Source organism: Typha angustifolia, chromosome 13, assembly GCF_048772165.1.
Source record: "Typha angustifolia cultivar Huaian chromosome 13, ASM4877216v1, whole genome shotgun sequence".
Taxonomy (NCBI): domain Eukaryota; kingdom Viridiplantae; phylum Streptophyta; class Magnoliopsida; order Poales; family Typhaceae; genus Typha; species Typha angustifolia.
In genome coordinates, this window is record NC_133251.1 from 15,142,389 (window position 1) to 15,160,533 (window position 18,145).

The 18,145-nt window shown below is 39.1% G+C and overlaps 3 protein-coding genes across 6 annotated transcripts; 1 reads left to right on the top strand and 2 right to left on the bottom strand.

The window, feature by feature from the left end:
* Positions 1 to 297: 297 nt before the first annotated feature.
* Positions 298 to 3,630, top strand: LOC140774481 (small ribosomal subunit protein bS21c-like). 2 transcript variants are annotated; one of them, XR_012106600.1, is made up of 3 exons: positions 298 to 883; positions 1,361 to 1,528; positions 3,215 to 3,630. XR_012106600.1 is itself a non-coding variant. In XM_073117492.1 (2 exons), exons 1-2 carry the CDS (start codon positions 465 to 467, stop codon positions 1,470 to 1,472), a joined length of 531 nt encoding a protein of 176 aa, XP_072973593.1. In that variant the 5' UTR covers positions 298 to 464; the 3' UTR covers positions 1,473 to 1,683. The 2 variants fall into 2 exon arrangements, 1 of the variants encoding a protein (XP_072973593.1); XM_073117492.1 differs by lacking the exon at positions 3,215 to 3,630 and having other exon boundaries at positions 1,361 to 1,683.
* Positions 3,631 to 5,706: 2,076 nt separating this feature from the next.
* Positions 5,707 to 8,704, bottom strand: LOC140774549 (glycosyltransferase family 92 protein Os08g0121900-like). The gene is made up of 2 exons (XM_073117587.1): positions 8,197 to 8,704; positions 5,707 to 7,489 (listed from the first exon to the last, which is right to left on the bottom strand). Exons 1-2 carry the CDS (start codon positions 8,333 to 8,335, stop codon positions 5,958 to 5,960), a joined length of 1,671 nt encoding a protein of 556 aa, XP_072973688.1. The 5' UTR covers positions 8,336 to 8,704; the 3' UTR covers positions 5,707 to 5,957.
* Positions 8,705 to 10,587: 1,883 nt separating this feature from the next.
* On the bottom strand, positions 10,588 to 18,073 carry LOC140774666 (probable carboxylesterase 16). Of its 3 annotated transcripts, none has more exons than XR_012106626.1 (3): positions 17,297 to 18,073; positions 15,763 to 16,371; positions 10,588 to 11,518 (listed from the first exon to the last, which is right to left on the bottom strand). XR_012106626.1 is itself a non-coding variant. In XM_073117746.1 (2 exons), exons 1-2 carry the CDS (start codon positions 18,004 to 18,006, stop codon positions 15,834 to 15,836), a joined length of 1,248 nt encoding a protein of 415 aa, XP_072973847.1. In that variant the 5' UTR covers positions 18,007 to 18,073; the 3' UTR covers positions 12,871 to 15,833. The 3 variants fall into 3 exon arrangements, 1 of the variants encoding a protein (XP_072973847.1); XR_012106625.1 differs by lacking the exon at positions 10,588 to 11,518 and adding an exon at positions 11,561 to 11,885; XM_073117746.1 differs by lacking the exon at positions 10,588 to 11,518 and having other exon boundaries at positions 12,871 to 16,371.
* Positions 18,074 to 18,145: the final 72 nt, after the last annotated feature.

Below are 18,145 nucleotides of genomic sequence, written 5' to 3' on the forward strand. Positions count from 1 at the left end.
GATCACTTCCACATGGGATTCACCTCTTTTTGGAGTGGGTTTGGAAGTGACTGGATAAATTATGCTAGAATAAATGTGTAGATAAGCTGTGTCGAGATTTTATTAGTGAATAACCTCTAAAGAACATGCCATTGGTTAATCGAAAAGTAGTACTAGAATTTATAGGTTTTGTTGCTGTTTTGTTCTTCTTCTTTTTCTTTTCTTTTCTTGTTGTTGTTATGAAGTCAAAGGATTAGATTTCAAAGATTGGAGCATAATTCTCAAGGCAGGCAATGCCTCCCTGTTTCTAGTACCTGTACTTCTCATCATAGAGTTAGAGATCACCTTGTGAAGAGCAATTAGCTAGCAGCCGTTGGATTATCACTGGAGGTATCCAGTAACTGGAGAAGAGCAAGAAAGGGTTTAAGGAATAAAACAACGCAAAACCCCCCCTCAAATGGTAGTCGTCAAGGCGTGAAACGACGATGCCGGCTTCTGTCTCTGCTCTCCTCTGCTCGCTACCATCTCTCCCTCTCCCGACGACGACGAGGCCATCGCACCTCTCCCCTCTCCCATGGAGATTCCCGACGGATAGAGCAGATGGGTTTCTCCCGATCTCCGTTAAGAATCCCAGGCTCCAGATTTTCACGGAGAAAGACGCGACCTTGCGGAGTTGCTGCCCTTCTTTGGCCTGGGCTAACGTGCTCTTCGCCAAGTCGGGCTGCTACAACGTTCAGGTGGTGGTCGGGGAGGACGAGCCCGAGGAGGTGCTGCTGAGAAGGTTTAAGAGGGAGGTGATGAGGGCTGGAGTCATACAGGAGTGCAGGAGGAGGAGGTTCTTTGAGAACATGCAGGAGAAGAAGAAGCGCAAAACCCGGGAGGCCGCCCGGAGGAATCGAAGGAGGTCTGCATCTTTACTTGCATTAAATTTCGTCATTATAGATATTGATGGGTTAGAAAGCTACAGCATGTCAATTACTCATGATGCAAGGAAAGTTTAGTAGGCTTTCAAAAATTTTCTTTTCTTAGTATTTAGTAGTTGCAGTATTCTGCCCATTCTAGTATATTTTCAAAATTATTTAGACTTGCATTACTTTGGTAATTGTGTTTGTTCTTGTACTTATCTTTTGTGCTGGGCAATGAAAATTCTGATGGGTCATGTAATTATATATGAATATATGTGGTGGTGATGATGCAAAGAGGGTCCAGTTGATGTTATACACTCCCCTTCTTGGTGGATCATGAATAAGTAACAAGAATTAGTTGGGGACTAGAATCTTGGAATACCTTGCAGATTTTTTATTTATTTATTAAGATTTTGAAGTATGGCTTGTTTTCATGCTGATTGCTTCATCTATTTGTCTCTCTTCTCACTTGATAGACGGTATACGCCAAAAGCTTTGCCTAAAGACAAGCAAGACGAATCAGACAACAAGAAAGATGAAGAGGAAGAAGACAATTGGGAACTTCCAGAAGGAGAACTTCCTTATTGAATCTAGAGATCATACTTCCTGTTTGTTGGGACTTGGGAGCAGCTTTTATATCACTGGTGGGCCTGATCATAATTTTCTTGTTTCTGTATTTTGTATTTCAAAAGGACATATGTTTTCTGCTCCAACTATGTGATGTTTTGCTTCCAGTCCCAATTTATACTGATTAAAGAATCATTCTTACCTTGTTACTTCTATTCTGATAATTGCTCTTTGGTACCTATATATATGTGTCCCAGAAATATGGCTTATCTCATCAAAGTTCCATTTACACAGTCATATGGCTTCATTTAACAATTTATTTGATGGTGTCAGTTATTTCTCATCAAGAGATTTTGCTTTAGATGAAGGCATACATTTATTGGATGCAAGGTTGATGTAGGTTAAGGTGTGTACAAGGAGTTTGGAAAAGACAAGAGCTATCAATTAACTGTATACATGAGGTTAGCGCTTGATGCTTCGACCATTTAGGACAGACATTTTTTTAACAAAAATGTTCATGATCTTGTTCTGACAGAATTCTAGATATACTCAAGATGATAATGTTGTTGTTTTTCTTCTAGCTTTTACTTAAACACAATTCTTAGATCAGTAGGGTCAAGATTGATGATATTTAACTGAAAGGGGGATCATCCTATTTGATGTGTATCATCATATCATGAAAATTTTGGTGGACTGTGATTGTGAAGTTCATGATGAATTTTCACCTCCTTATCATTCCTTTTGATTACATCTTCCTTTTCTCTTATTCTTATCCTATGCTATCTTTATTTCCCTTATTCAATCTTTCATATTTTCCCCCTCAACCAGATTTTTTGGTACTAATCACTTTTAGATCTTTTTTATTTTTGTTTCATCCTTGGTCGATAACATGGTTCTGATTAGAAGCGAACTGAAATATCCAAAGGTGTTTTATGAGAGAATCAAGTAGCTTGTTTTGTCAAATGTCAGTGTGAGGTCAAACCTTTGAATTATACTCTAATCAGGCCAGGGGAAAAAGCAAGCATGCAAGGTTCTTTCCATGAAATGTGGAGAGATTTTCATGCCATCGGTCTTATTCAATTTTGAAGAAGGCACCAAAAGTTTAACCAGGTGTGGAGCTTAGATGAAGGAGAAAGAAGATAAGTCATCAAACAACACCCCTGAATTAGAAATTAAGAATGAAAAGAAAATCCCCCTTCTCTTCTCTCCATTTAATATTGAAGCACATAGAGCTAGATGCAAAGGATCATTATAATTCCCCTTTGTGGGGGCTATAAGCTTAATTTGAGAGTTATTTGCTTGGAATGTTATGTCTGAGTATTTTCTGAGCACGTTGATTGCCTTTGTGCTTTGATTCTACGGACTTGGGGATCCACTAGCATTTTTAGGACTTAATCTATACCATATCTGATATCTGTGGGCTGCAATCTGGCATGTTTTTTTTGGATCTTTGTATTGAATGTCGGAGTGCAGGGGCCCAGAATAGTGGTGAATTATGTTATTGCCAAGATTGTCTTTTTGAAATGGAAATAAGTTTCCCCAGTGAAGACAAGAGGATCTTTGTTTGGAATGTCAATTTTCATTTTTCTTTTGGTCGTTCACTTTAGTATGTAGAAAGTAGGAGGTCATTAGCTGCTGTATAAATATAGACAAGTGATCTATCTCCTTTCTTTTAACCTTTTCTCCTCATTTTTTTCTCAAGCGAAGGGAATTGATTTTTGAATCTCATATCCTCTCATATGTTCTGTTGCCACCTTTGTCAGGGATAAATCATTCAATGATAGAGAATGTAGAATGTCATGGGAGTGGCCTGGAATGCAAATAATATGTCGTAAAGCTAAGTTTGAGGAATTGGAAATCGATCGAGTTATGACCCTGTCTAAAAGTTCAAGGATCCTTCCCAGATTTTTCTCATCAAAATGTGGCGCTACATTGGTTTTAGTACTTTCAGTGATTGTTGGAAATCGCATTGGAAATATTCCTCCATTAAGATTCCTGAGGAGTTAAATGTTAGTCAACCTTTTTCTGTAATAGCGAGGATCAGCAGGATAACAACAAAAGTGTGTCAGTTGATTTGGCAATGCCTGTATGATATATCACTGAGTTACTCTTTGTTTACTTGTTGCATATACTTTATAATGCCATTCAGCTGAAATGTTTATTACAACCTCTCAGGCAACATCAAGCACATCTTTTAAGCTGCTATCTGATATCTGATTGTAAACCTATAGGAAACGATGAATATTAGTATTTACTTGTATGTTGTACAAGTATTTCTCTACTTGCCATTCTACCTTTTTCTTTCAAGAAACAATTCAACGAGTATGATAGAGAAATGAAGTTGCAGATTATCTTGAAACTGGAGTTGTCACAAAATCCTTCTTATTGTGTGATAGTCTAAGCATAGTTTGGTTACCATTTAGATGTCTCCAACTTGTTTTCTGAAATGTCATTTCTCATCTAGATTGTAGAAATATATAGAATTTTATGCAGTGATTGCTCCTCTGTTGCATGATTCTTAACTGCAACCAAGAAAACAGATCCTCACTAAATGATTTTGCAGCAAATTCTTCTATGTTAGGCTTTTGCTTCGATCGGAAATTTGCACCAATCTGGAGATTTAGTGTCTGGTTGACTTCTGGTTGTAGAAATCTATCAATTAATTTTGAGCCTTCTCTTTGCTTTGAGTTATGTTCTCTGGACCACATATTAATGAGACAGGGATGCTGATGATGATGGACTTACATAGCTATTGGCTTGACAGCCAACATGGTGCAATATTTTTTTTCTCACAATTATGGGAAGATGACCAAATTTAAAACAATGGCAGAGTTAAGATTTCAGAAATCACTCCTCTTGGTTTTGTCAACAAATTCCGGGTCAAATATGCAATTGTCCACATGGCTTGCCACTTGGCAGAGATGGCCCACACTTCCTTATATTGTGGCTTGTAAAGAGGTCACAATAATTAGAATTAAAAAAAAAAAATTCTAGGTTTCACATTGCTTAGTCAAGCAGACAGCTGCAAACAAGGAGACCAGCTCACTGCTCCTTTCTAGGATCAAATTGGAGAAAAAAATTTAGAGACAACTTTGATTCCAGACAACACTCTTATGTTTGCCAGTTAATCATGAGACTTCCAACCTTCAAAAAATTCAAAGAAAAGAAAGAACTACCCATCTGTTCTTTTTAATGTTAACCATAGCAAATTAAAAGAATTAGGCAGGTCCATGTGATTATCTTAGTCCTCCCCTTGACTAAATCTTTGTGAATAAATTAGCCTAGATAAACCTCCCTTTAATAGTCCAAAAGAAAGTCTTTTTTTTTTCCTTAAAAGAATAGTACAAAAGAAAGTTAATGGGGAACCTTAAAGAGAGACAAGGCCACGCTGTGAAGGACACTGGATAAAGATTTGCCAGTCAAGAAGGCTCGTAGGTTATGAACAGTATGATGTCAAATTTTGATAAGATTATGCAGCAAGATAACAGTGATGGTGAAGTAATAATAGAACCCAACAAGACAAGGTGGCCATCATGGATTCTACTGGGTGTTCTAATCACACAGCGATTAAAACTTCAGCTAAAGGTAAAGGCAAAAAGTAAAAGCTAAAAGAATGAATAAGATTAGTTTTATAGAAGGTATACATATATATATATATATATATATATATATATATATATATATATATATATATATATATATCTTTTAACTTTGATGTTAGAAAGATAGCCATTTTCCTGGAAAGCTCAAGATTCTTCAAGGACCACATCAAGGAAGGTATAACATCCCTATCTTCTACTCAATTGACGGTTACCCAACTAAACTGTAGAAATGAAAAGAAGAAGAAGGTCTATTATTGAATAGTACCACGTTAGTGAGCGTCAATTTCTTCTGTGGTAGGTAAAACATTCTGTTCCATGAAGAAAAACTCGATGAAAAGAAGGAGATGGTGACAAAAGTATAATAATTCCAAGACCTAATTATTTTCATTACCTCTGCCATAATTGGGGATTTTATTTAGTGACAAACAAATTGAGGGTAAATCACCCTCGCTCTTATGTACTTTATACCGTATTGCAATCATTAGCTAAAGGGATATGAAAAGACTTAATTACCTCTAGAAAAAATATAGTTTGATTTAAGAATTGTAAGATCTGATAAATCACATTAATCCTAATGATTTCACCATTAGTTTTTGATGAAAAATTAGAACGAGGAGGAGTGGAAGAGGAGTTGTCACAAGAAACAGAGAGAATAGTAAGCCCCAGATCCCAAATTCGATTCATTACCTTCAAATCTTCAACACAATTTAAAGGAACTATATGATGTCAATATCTACAAAAGAATGATCTGCCTGCCTGCCTGCCTGCCTTTCATCTATAATTACACTAGTAGTATAACAGATTGACACAACTATAGCAGCAAAGACAAATTCCTTTATACTTCTCTCTCTTTAATCGTTCTACGTCTTGTTATGTAAAAAGAACCAATTGCACTTTGCTCCAATTACCATGGAAGTTTGCCGGTTTGAGGGTCAGGAAAGATCTTTAGCACCCAATCCCGGAGCCCTGTGTCATTCACCTCGCAGAACCGGCGGGGCCAATCCGACGGCTCGACGGCCTTCGTCCCTAATCCCGGTGCCCGGTCCTTGGACCCGACGTTCTCCTCGTCCTGCCAGTCGGCTACGTAGGTCGCCACCCGCCGGTAGAACTTGTCCTTGAACACCTCCCATACTTGATACTTATAGTGGTTGATCACCATAACTCCTTGGGCCATGTTCACGTACCTCACTCCGTCTTTCAAGTGGAAGTGATGCACAACGTTGATCAACGAAGGATTCAGGGCCTCCGGCCGCACGATCGATTTGTGGCGCTCTGGCGCGTTCATACGACACGTGTAGCCGGCCATCACGCCTTCCGAGGGGAGTTTCTTCCTCCCGGAAGGACCGAAGCTATGGCAAGCGGTCCTGAGCTCGCCTACCCATGGCTTGGTCGTGTAGTTGCGGAGCACGTCCTTGAGGGTCACTTCGGTCGGGAAGTATAAGAACTCGTCCACGTCGATGAACCCGACCCACTCGCAGTGGTCTCGGGCGCGGAGCGCGCAGTGCGCGAAGCCGGCCTCCTGGGTCTTGAGCCACGGCCACGAGTGGCGGCTGACGTTGTACTTGGACGCGCCGCCCATAGCGGCGAACGCCTGCTCGATGCCGTCGTCGCTGTTGTTGTCGTAGATGAACCACCTCTCGACGCCGATCCGAGAGTGGTAGACGATCCACTCGCGGAGGAACCGGGCTTGGTTGCGGAGCATCGTGCAGACGCACATGGAGTGCTCCTTCCTCCGGGGAGTTCCGAGCCGGGAGAGGATCTCCGGGCGAGCGACGGATGGGAGAGTGACTGCGCCGCGGCCCTTGGACTTGACGGAGACTAAAGGCGGCGCCTTGGAGGGGTTCGGGAGGCGGTGGCGGAGGATGACGCTGAGTGGGGTCCGGCACCGGACGATCTCTTGGGCGACGGAGAGGGCCGGGGTGGTAATGAGGTACTTGGGCTTGGAGAAGTCCCACCCGAAGACGCACTCGTACCGCGAGGGTTCGGAGAACCGCGCGGGGCGGAGGTTGAAGCCCTTGGCGAAGACGATGGTGGAGTCGTCGCGGAGGTCGAGGACGGCGGCGTAGGCGAGGTGGTCCCATTGGTAGGGGCGGACGACGGGGAGCTCGAGGGAGGGGGAGGGGGAGACGGAGACAGAGAAACCGGGGGGAGCGATGGGGCAGTGGATGAGGAAGGAGGTGAGGGAGATGGGACGAAGGCGGAGCTTCGAAGAGGAGGAGGAGGAAGAAGGGAAGTAGAGGCAGAGGAGGTCTGAGTTGGGATGAGAGGAAGGGTGTTTGAGAATGAGGAGGACTTGGTCGGGGAAGGAGATGGCTTGCTGGATTTCAAGGGGAGGGGAGACGGCGGCTGGCTCGCGGCGGGAGGTGGGGAGCTCGGTGGAGATGGCGCTCATCGTCGACAATGGCCATGCCGGAATTAGGACCGGTCGGAATGATGCTGTTATAGTTCAGCAGTGACAATGGAGTTCAGATAAAATATGACAGAAGAGAATTAAGATTTACCATAAATTCAAAAAAAATGGAACACAAAAAAGAACAAGAAAGATCAATAAAAATGACTTCAACATCAGAGAAACCGAATTCCAACTTTTGTTACTTAAAATTCCCAGATGTAATTAATGAAAAACAAGTAATGTTTAAATTTATTTGAAATACAGAAGAAAAAAATCAAGCTCTCTTTTTTATTTCGCAATTATCTCCTTGCAGATTGTTATTGTACCGAATTTATCAAAAAGAGAAAGAAATTACTCATTGTACTGAGATGAATAAAGTCTGAATTCACTTCAATTCCGGAAAACCAGGTAGGTTACTTCCAAGTTCTTTCCTTTGTGCTTTTCCTTGGATTCCAAGCATCCTATCCTTATAAGCTGTAGTATTAAAACTAAAACCTTTTGATCGTTGCTTGTTATCGTGTAAAAATCGAGATAACATTAATCAAGACATGAAATTTTAAGGCCAAAAATCCAACCTTGTCGTTCTTACTGTCCAAAATTATCCCACCTCAAACCCAAAAACTAATCTCGAGACGATGAAACTCAAATTCGCTCAAACATGGAGAAGACCCACAAACCAAAATCCAATCTTTTTCATCTACAGTCAAGTAAACTTATGAATCTTAACATTTAAAAAAGAACTCAAATTTACCTCCAAAAATCTGGAAAGTGGAGAAAACAATGGCGGCCAAGAGAGCACAACAGAGGAACGCAAAGAGAAGCGCACAAGAGAAGGTGGAGCCCGAAGCTTTTCGGGCTCCTCGGATTCCTATCCTTCGCCTCTCCTTCATGGCTTCTTCTTCTTCTTCTTCTCTCTCTCTCTCTCTCTTTCTCTCACTTCTCACTGAAATAGAGAAGCAGATCCGAAACCACTTCTCCCCTGCACCAGCCACATCTCTTCAACACCCACAAGCACTACTCCTAGAGAGAGAGAGAGAGAGAGCGGTGTCGGTTCCCTAAGGAGGAGAGCGAGAAGGTCGCGATCTATCTCTCTGTCTCACTCTTATCTTGTTCTCTTTTTCTCTCTTTTCCATGGGTAGTAGAAGTAGTAGTCGTCTTTTATTCCCATGTTCTTGTGTTACAGCGGTCAATAGTCCCACAACGACATAGGATCTTAAACGTAATCCGAGGCATTAATAAATCTTTATTCGCCGCACCTAATTTTTAACCCACGTTCTCTCCTTCCCAAAGGAAACTAAAGATTTACGTGGGCAGCAGAGGAAGGCGAAGAGCGCTTCCTAAGACCCCCCCTTCTCTCTCTCTCTTCTTGTTGGGAAAAAGTTCTCCCATGGGCCATAGTCATGGCTGCGGATAGTGACTACTTTGGCAATTTGGCGTATATTAACCAAGGATTTTTTAACTTTGCAATTTGGGTTAATATTATTGTTATTATGCTAACTACCTTTTCTTTTTTTGCATCAAAAGAATATTTACGTACTCAAAATGATTTGAGTTGGAATAGACCACATTAATCGGGAGGAATAAGGGGGATAAAATCATAGGAACAGTATAACCATATCTAAATTTAAAATAAGTACATAATTAATTACAGCTAGGCTGTTTCAACTAATGCCTATTTTCACGCAGATCTAATATCTTCCACCTCAAAACTAAAGCTACTCAATCATTTTTGACAGCTCTAATTTAGTGTCTACAGAACAAGCGATAAAATTAAGGAGTTCAGGTGTCATTATCCCATGGATTTTTCTTCTACTAATTCCACATAGCAATATATTTCTTTTAAAATAGTTTTATTTTCTCCGACGGTGCCTCGTGTCAAGCCGCGGTTGACGGCTTCCAAGGTTTTCCCACGGTCTCTGACCATTTACCAATCATTGGGGGCGGAAAAAAGAGGAGAAAAATTTCAAGTAGTTCAAACGTTCAATAAGACCAACCCGTAACTCTGAGCAAATAAAATGCGTGACGCTTTAATATTTGCGACAATAATGGTCCCACTCGAATAAAGAATAAAACCTTGGAGCAGTGTATCTTTTCCATATTACCACCGTGTATTTATTTACTGATAACATAAAAGAACCTTCTCCGTGGGAGACTCTACAAATAATGGAGATTTGTGGCTTAGGGTCCAAGCTGCCTTATTCCCCGGGCCCCACTCCGGAGCCGGAGCTCTGTGGTTGGAAAGGCTGGGGAAAAGCCCGTGGGGCCCCCAAGAGAAGAAGAGGAAGAAAGAAGACCAGATGGTTCACTTCACATGCTTCTTTTGAAGAATTAGAATCTCTAGATTTCTCTAATCAAGAATTTAATGGTATATTACTAAATTATTTTCGAAATATTTATAAAAAAATGCACTCTTATTGGAATTTAACATAATTATATATAGAATTTATGCATCGTGATTAAGTCGTACTCATGACCTAGCCGTTGATCCATCTCGGATCTTGTGACAAGCATGTGGATATTTGAAATCGACCTCGTGGTAGTAGTTGTGGGTTAGCTAGATGTGGACTTTACTGCCAAATGTGTTAAACTATATGGAACGTGGAAGGTCGCTTTAAGTTTTCTGGGTCAAATTTGATTCACTTATTTTTCTATGGTCCTATTTTTATGATTGTGACTCCTAAACAATGCTTCAATTTGACTAAAATGGCACACGTGGTAAAAGATTTTGTATTTAAGGTACGGGGCCTTGCACAAAAATGCAAAGAACAAAAATAAACTTGGTAAAAAGATTTTATATTTTCCTAGCCACAAATTGAAAGTATTTGCAAAAATAAGTAAAAATATACCCTTATATGTATCTTTTATGTACATTTCATTGTAAATATAATATGCATGTACTAATGGCTCCCACAAATTGATCTCGGAAATTATCTAATTTTACCAAGAGTGTTTGAGATTTTAAGATTGAGCAACATGGCTTTTAGTTTTTTTTAGCCCATCCTTGTCACCTAGCTGTGGATCACAACATATGGTAGTATTGTCCCATTCCATTCATAAATGATATATAAAGAGGTCAGTTAGATGGATGACTAACTATGCTAATAATTTATATAAGAGATTGCAATAACAGTGAACAAATATATGGTCAGGAATATGGAAGAGATGACTGAAACAGAAGAGGCTTAGGAAACAAACATGAATTATTCTTCAAAAGTAAAAATAAAAATAAAGTACCTGGTGAAGACCTCCTAGGAAACTTTGTCCATAATTTGCTGCATGAGAACATTAACAACTACTGACATGCATAAGGCTGGTCCAAAGATTAGATTCTTCACTCCTATTACCACTGCCAGTCAGCCCCCCACTATCACAGGATACTCATTGCCAGTTTCACCAGTAGTTCATAGGGACTCAGAACATCACATCATATGCATTGCTGGAATGCCAAGTCTATTTTTCCATTTTTCCATTACTGGAGGCTTTCTATAAAGAGCAGCTTCATACCTTCACTGTTCTCCAGATTGGCCAAGGAAAATGTTGGGCATTGAGAGTGAGAATTTGGGGGTGATCAAACCCCTCAGCAGTGGAATTTTAATTTGATTTCCTCCAATATCTCATCTTCATCTGCTTCAACATATCATGAAAACATTAGCAATTGTATTACATCAATTTTTCTATAACTGTTGTCTCATGGGACTCCAATGTGAGAATTTGAGACAATTGCATCCACTTTGATTCCATTCTGTGGATTTAACTTCCTCCAGTATTTCTCTTTCGACTGTTCATGCGGTTGCACACATGTACCTGAGTATTGAGGAAAGAGAAGAAATTCCGACCTAAGCCATACTTGATTTATTCTATTCTCTCAACTTAGATTTCCTCAAAAATCCTTTTCTCATATCCTCAAAATGAAGCATGCAGGAGTACAGGACTGTTTGTGAAAACTGCTTCAAATAAGTATCCCACATATATTGCTTCTTCTAAGATTTACACAACTGAATTTAAGGACTAATAGATGCACCTTCTCAACTTTCATGCCCACATTCAGTTTCTTTTTCTTACAGCAAAGAATTCTGTAGCATGACGAAGATTACAAAGCATGGAATATCAATAAAAACAGCAATCCAAGAACAAGAAATCAATATGTATTATTCATTTTGCAAATAAGTATAAGTTATCCAACTTGAATCACAGAGAGATGAAATGATTTGTCACCGTTGTGATGAAAAAAGAAACTTTGATACATATACATTTGTGGTATATTACATTGTAACATATTATACGAAGAGCTCTACTTATGATTGGTGCTTCAATAACCTAATTATCCTCAAAAATTTCCTCTCAATGTTTTGCCAAGGATATTTACTTGTACAAAGTGCAGAAGGGAAAACTGACGATTCACTTTGGTCTTTCTGCATCTCTATCAACTTGGGATTGTTCCTAATAAGATTGCATAAAGAGAATTGATATTACAAGAAATCCTTAACACTTGAATATTATGTTTTCCTCCCAACAGGACTCCAAATAATTGCAACTACAGCTTCAATTCATGAAGTAAATGTGGCAACAAGAGTTTTAAATAAAGACACATTTGGATTACTATTTACATCTTAAACTGTCATTCTGCAATTACAGTGCTTGCAAATTATGACCATAATAGAAAGATAATGGCTAAACAACATGTCAATTATCAAAGCACTAAAGCCTTGAATAACCTAGTACGTTTGGGACCATTTCTCTTTACAAGCATATGGAGAAAAGTTTCATGAGGTAAATTATTCCTGCTATATCATCATTTAAGATGGATGATAGAAGGCTTGAAGTTAGTAAACATGGACTAGAAAGAAGAAATGCCTCAATGAATATTAAAGATCCATAGAAAATATGCTCAAGAAGAAGATGAGGCATCTTCAATTTAAATGGGGGAAAACAGTGACGATCAGTTATCAGAAGTTCATTTGAGCAAAGTCATAGAGATAAGCTGATGAACAGTACTACTTAAGTGCAAAGAAGTAGTAGTGTTAGTGTCACATAGAAGGGTGATGACCACTAGTATTGGCGTACAGAAAGAGATAAGTTCCTCCTTTTGTGAATGATGATTTTGCTACAACTTACAACTACTAATAGTAACAACTGGCAGAAAACCTAGAGAACTTCTAAATCAACATAAGCTACCAATATAGGAAATCAGTAAACTAGCTAAAGGTAATGCATTATTAAAGGCTTTATTAGCTAGATGAATTATATATGTTGAATTTTCCATTTTATTTCATGACTTGTTATTCTCAAGCATGTGCCAACCAGGATGTGTCGAGCCCTGGTCGGTACGCTTGTGGCACACTTTTTTTATAGTAGATTTAGAAATTTTTGGGTCTTCGACAAGTCAATGTTTGGTTTTTAATTTGAATATATATATATATATATATATATATATATATATATATATTTGGGTCTTCGACAAGTCAACGTTTGGTTTTTAATTTGAATATATATATTAAAATATACATTAGAGTCTTTTATTCTTAAATTATTTTTGTAAATGGCCTAGTTTATTAAGGATATAATAATAGCCAAATAGAAACATTAATTTTTACCTAATATAATTGAATACATTATAATAATTTAATAATTATAAGTTTATAACTGATATCTAATTGAACGTAGAATAATGCAAAGTATTAAAGATTTTATTTGCTAACAAGAATAATACGAGAATATTGTATCAAATATTGTTAATAATTTTCAAACTCATCCACTGATAGCATTGCTTGTTGTAACGCCTCACATATCTTCATACAAATATAGATTTTTAATTCTCCTATAATGTAATATAAATATTGAATATGCACGAAAACGACCTACCCCGAAACAAGCACACTATAGACATATTAGAGTGAATATGAAAGTATTGTAGTTCTGGTGGGTGCAATTAATGTGATGCTAATGATGATAACGAACTCATGTCATCCTATGAGTACACGCTCTTTGATGTCCTGCTACTTATTGATTTAAGTCTTTTCCTCATTTAATTATAATCATGTTCAGTATAAACGGTCAATCTCCTTTCTTTTGTCCCTAGTGTATGTCTCATCCTCATTATTACCGCTATTAATTCCATATTGAGTCTCATCATTATCAATTCTATCTAAACCATCTAAAGGATCAACTGGTCATGAAGATGATTCAGCTCGACTAGTAACTAATTGTGAAAATCTAGCTCAACTAGTAACTAGTTGTGAAAATCTAGCTCAACTAGTAGACTGTCATCCTCGTTCAATACCTAAATGACTACCACTAGTTCGACCTCTACAGATTTGACTTCTTGTCTAGCGTTCATAAGCTCGGCATAACATAAGATGGCAAAATCCTAACTTGAATCGTAACAATTTAGCCCTAAAAAATTGTAAAAAAATTAAAAAATATTTTCAAATTTTTGTTTTAAAAAATTTTGTGGCACCTAGTAGACTCTCTTTATTTTTTTTCTAATCCCTAGATTTGTGGCACCTAATAGCGACTTAAGATATCGTAAAGTATCATTTTAAGATAATGATAAGATGAGTTGGACGTGAGATGACATAGAAGATAATTTATATAGAGTTGTACCGATATTTGATATATTAATACTCCATCATATTAGACGATAATTTGTATAATACAAATTAAATTATACTCATCTATTAGTTGTATTTATTGTTTATTGATAGTTTATCGTGGTTTGTATGGGTCTTGCCAAATTATATAGTATCTAGTATGATTATTATAGATTTTAATATTAATTTGTTAATATATTTATTTAGTTAATAGTATAATTTATCTTTGGGATGGATTCTCTTGAATACATATGTATCTTTCTGCGACGGCCTTGTCCGTCCTGTCACATGCGTTTTGCTCATATGGGCGTGTGGAGTGCACGTGCCCATTAGGCAAGAGTGTTACATGAATATATCCCTATGTCCATGCTATAATTTCTTAGTAATCGGAGTCTCTTATGTATTCGTTGCAGCTCATCCTTATACATCTGTCACTTTAGCCTCTTCAGTAATAAATTTGTAAAGTCGAGAGTATCTCCCTCCTCATTAAGCAATGGGTCCTACTTTATCAACAATCTAGATCCACTTCATTATATGATTCTCCTCATTGAAAAAATAAAAATCAATGTCTAAAAGGTCAAAATCTCCTCAACTCTAGTATAGAATGATCTTCGTAGTGAAAAAATTCATGTCTAAGGGTTCAAAATCTTTTTTATTTCTCTCTTGATCTTCAGTTATGTGTTATAGATGTAACCTCATATCATGGTGGACGTACCAATTTCTCCGAGCGTGCTTATGAAAGACAATTTTTGGTTTTAGTATTAATCAACACAAAAGTTGACCAACAACCTTTTTAAGAATAAGGATATATATCATATTGTCATATGATTAAAAAAAAATGGTCTCACAAAATATTTTAGGTTTACCACTCTAATGAATATATTTCAGATCAATGAATCTCATTTTGGATTAATAAAACGTTTCAAACCTTACGCAGCCCGTGCCGATCAGCACACACTCATGCCAGTTGGCATGGGGTTGTGCCACTAGCACACCCCGTACTAAGTATTATGCCACCATCGACACAATAACTGTCGGTTGACACGGCAATTGTTGGCCTTCCTTGATTCTCACAGTATAACTATAATTTAGTAATTACTGCTTGGATGCTAACAAACCTAATGTCAATAACATACTATTACTGGGATTTTCAGCTTTGTAGATTTAATAGGCAGATGTACAAACGACAAATTGGAGGCGAATGGCACTCATATAGCTTAGAAAGGATCTTGTGAAGCAAACATGATTATCTTCCTTCACACAAATAAACATTTAATAGAAGCAAACACTAGCTGCAATTTCTTGCTAGATGCAGAAGATTATATTAGTGACAATGTGGCATATAGCAATAGTGGTGCAGTACTTAGAAGTAAATCTTCATTCTTTCAACATTTAATCAAGATGCTGATCTTAAAATTAACAGAAGTGAATCTGCAACTGCAGTATGTCTGGATAGTTCAGTTAGGCCAGGCAAAGTCAGGACCTTGCTTGCACAGGACCATATTTTACAAGATAACATAACTACATAAGCATACTTACCGAAATAAAGAATCAACATTAGAATAATTCACCTCTTGTTCGTTCTGTTGCAAGAGAAGACATAAGGAAACAAAATAATGAAATTTGGGAAGAACATCATCTCAATTGAGGCGACTGTTCACATTCACGTAGTGCAAAAGTAAGCATATAAAAGAATTAACTTACATAGTTACATCACACCTGCTTACCCCATTCACCTTCTTATGGTACAGCTTGCGCTGATGCTTTTCCCTTTCACCTAATTCATGAGCTGCCACAACTAATATGAGAACTCATGTCCCCGAAGTGATATGTACTTCTTTACCCAGATAGCAATATCCTCAATACAGGCCTGTGCCTGTGGTGTCTTGAGGAGCATGTCAAGTGTGGCAAACTCATGAACAGCGTCCTTGTATTCAAGAACTGGTGCGTCAACATTCACTTTCCGGAGCTCTTCAGAATATGCGATTGCACGATCTCTCATCCAATCATGTTCTGCCACCACTGTAAGAGTTGGAGGCATCCATTTCAACAGTGGACCCCTCCCAGGCACAAGTGGATTAGCAGCAGGATGGTCTAAGCTGAACTCCTCCTCAGGTAAGAACAATTTCCAAGCTAGTGTACACATGGACTTGTCATAGAAGTAAGAGTTTGCTAGCTTTATTTCAGACTGTGTTGGTACACTTCCTATGAAGAAGGGATACATGAGAACCTGAGCAACAACCTTAACAGGCTCAATAAGCTTCCCAGCCTCAACTGCTTTCCGAGCAACAAAATCAGCAATATTAGCACCACAGCTCACCCCAAGGAGAACACATCTGTTAAAAACACAAGTGAAAAATAATTTAAATCCAATACTACTGCCTACAATATGGTACTAAGTTTTCAGTAGATACCTGTGAAGGAGACTAAAACACCTAAACATACATCATGCCATTCAGTGAAATAAAAGGATGGGTCAAAATACTGGAATCAGTTAAAAAAAACCACTTATCCTGAAGCAACCAGTGGAACATTGTCGCAAGCCAATATCAGCATGCATCCTGGGACAGAATAACTGGTGATAATAAAGAGTGGAGATGTATGGAAATAGAGGAATGATGCCTGTAATATCTATATAGAAGCTCCTTCTTTGCTGAAAGCCAGCACTCTCCCTCTTTACTTGGAAGCTAGGTGGCCCTCTCTCAGGGTTAGGCTTAGGTTCCCACTACTTTAGGAGGTTAATCATTTAAATTTGGAGAATAAATAAGTGATGGCAGATTAGTTTATCCTCTTTCCCAAGTCTTCTTTTTCACTCCTATTATCATCCTTATGTTCACTATGTTCTTTTTTTTCCCATCAAGATAGCTTTCTTCCTTTGTCCATAACCAAGAAAAAAAAGGCAGCTTAAATCAATAAAAGCATGATTAAAACTCTATCCAAATCACACATTAATAGAGAGAAACAAATTTCCCATTACAATGAACTTGCCTCTCTAAAGGCCAAGTTTGAAAAAGGAAGCAACTTTAAATCCTTTCAAACTTCGTGCCTGGCCTAAACTGATTTAACTTCTTAAGCATACTTTAGCGCAATATTAGTCCAAGATTTCAAATAATTCCAACTTCTTGGACATCATAATTCTTATCGACCTTTCACACAAATCACTCTCTTGAAGTAAACCATAGTTAAACCAGCTTTCCTAAATGAATAATTCAGTAGATACAGATAGAACCAAAACAAAACAAAAAAAGAAAGAGGAATCACCTTGAAGGATCTCCATGTGCCGCCAGCCACGGCTCCACTGCCGCCGCCCCAAACGCGTCAACCATATGCTCCCGCCCACTCTCCCCACCCCCTGAACTCACCATCGATTTCCCGCATTCCGCCAGATTCGCCTGCTTCCCCAACCAATGCAGCACCTTCACCCCATCCTCGAACGCCGCCGGGTACCGGCTCTCCGGCGCCAACCTATATCCAACCGCCACAACGATCGCATCCAAGACCTTCGCGATCCTCCTACAGAAGAAGTCATTCGCACTCGAGTTATTGCTCCCGGCGACGAACGCGCCGCCGTGAAATTGGATCACTACGGGGAGCTTTCTTGCCACGTCAGCGGTGGCGACGGCGGTGGAGGGGAGGTACCCGTCGTAGCTGTTGCGCCGAGGGTTTGAAGCGTTAGGTTTGAGGGGTTTGGGGGATTTGAGGGAGGGGTCGGGGAGGAAGAGGCGGAGGGAGAGGGAGGAGACGGGGTCGATGTGAAGGTCCTTGGTGGCGACGCCGTCGGAGGAGAAGGACGGATGGGAGGGGAAGACGGGGTCGTCGGGCCGATAGGTGATTCCGGCGCCGGATGAGGAGGAGGTGGTGGCGCCGCCAGGATCCGGCGACGGAGGGTGGTGGAGGAGGAGGGAGTTGAGGCGGTGCTTGAGGAGGAACTTGAAGAAGACGCTATAGAGTTTTACTGCTATGGTTGGCATCTCTCTCGCTCTCTCTCTCTCTCTCTCTCTCTCTCTCTCTCTCTGAACCTTCGATTTCTGGGAAATTTGTAAATTTACACCATATGCTAAAGGAAATTTGTGGATCGAACGCCGCCTTTTCACTATTTCCAACTTGCTT

Bases quoted from the DNA above. Each gene is read 5' to 3' on its own strand.
- LOC140774549 (XM_073117587.1), bottom strand. From the start codon at position 8,335: ATGAAGGAGAGGCGAAGGATAGGAATCCGAGGAGCCCGAAAAGCTTCG. The intron at 7,490-8,196 runs GTAAATTTGAGT...GAACTATAACAG, and splicing joins CACTTTCCAGATTTTTGGAG to CATCATTCCGACCGGTCCTA.
- LOC140774666 (XM_073117746.1), bottom strand. From the start codon at position 18,006: ATGCCAACCATAGCAGTAAAACTCTATAGCGTCTTCTTCAAGTTCCTC. The intron at 16,372-17,296 runs GTGATTCCTCTT...TGTTTTTAACAG, and splicing joins GCACATGGAGATCCTTCAAG to ATGTGTTCTCCTTGGGGTGA.
- LOC140774481 (XM_073117492.1), top strand. From the start codon at position 465: ATGCCGGCTTCTGTCTCTGCTCTCCTCTGCTCGCTACCATCTCTCCCT. The intron at 884-1,360 runs GTCTGCATCTTT...CTCACTTGATAG, and splicing joins GCCCGGAGGAATCGAAGGAG to ACGGTATACGCCAAAAGCTT.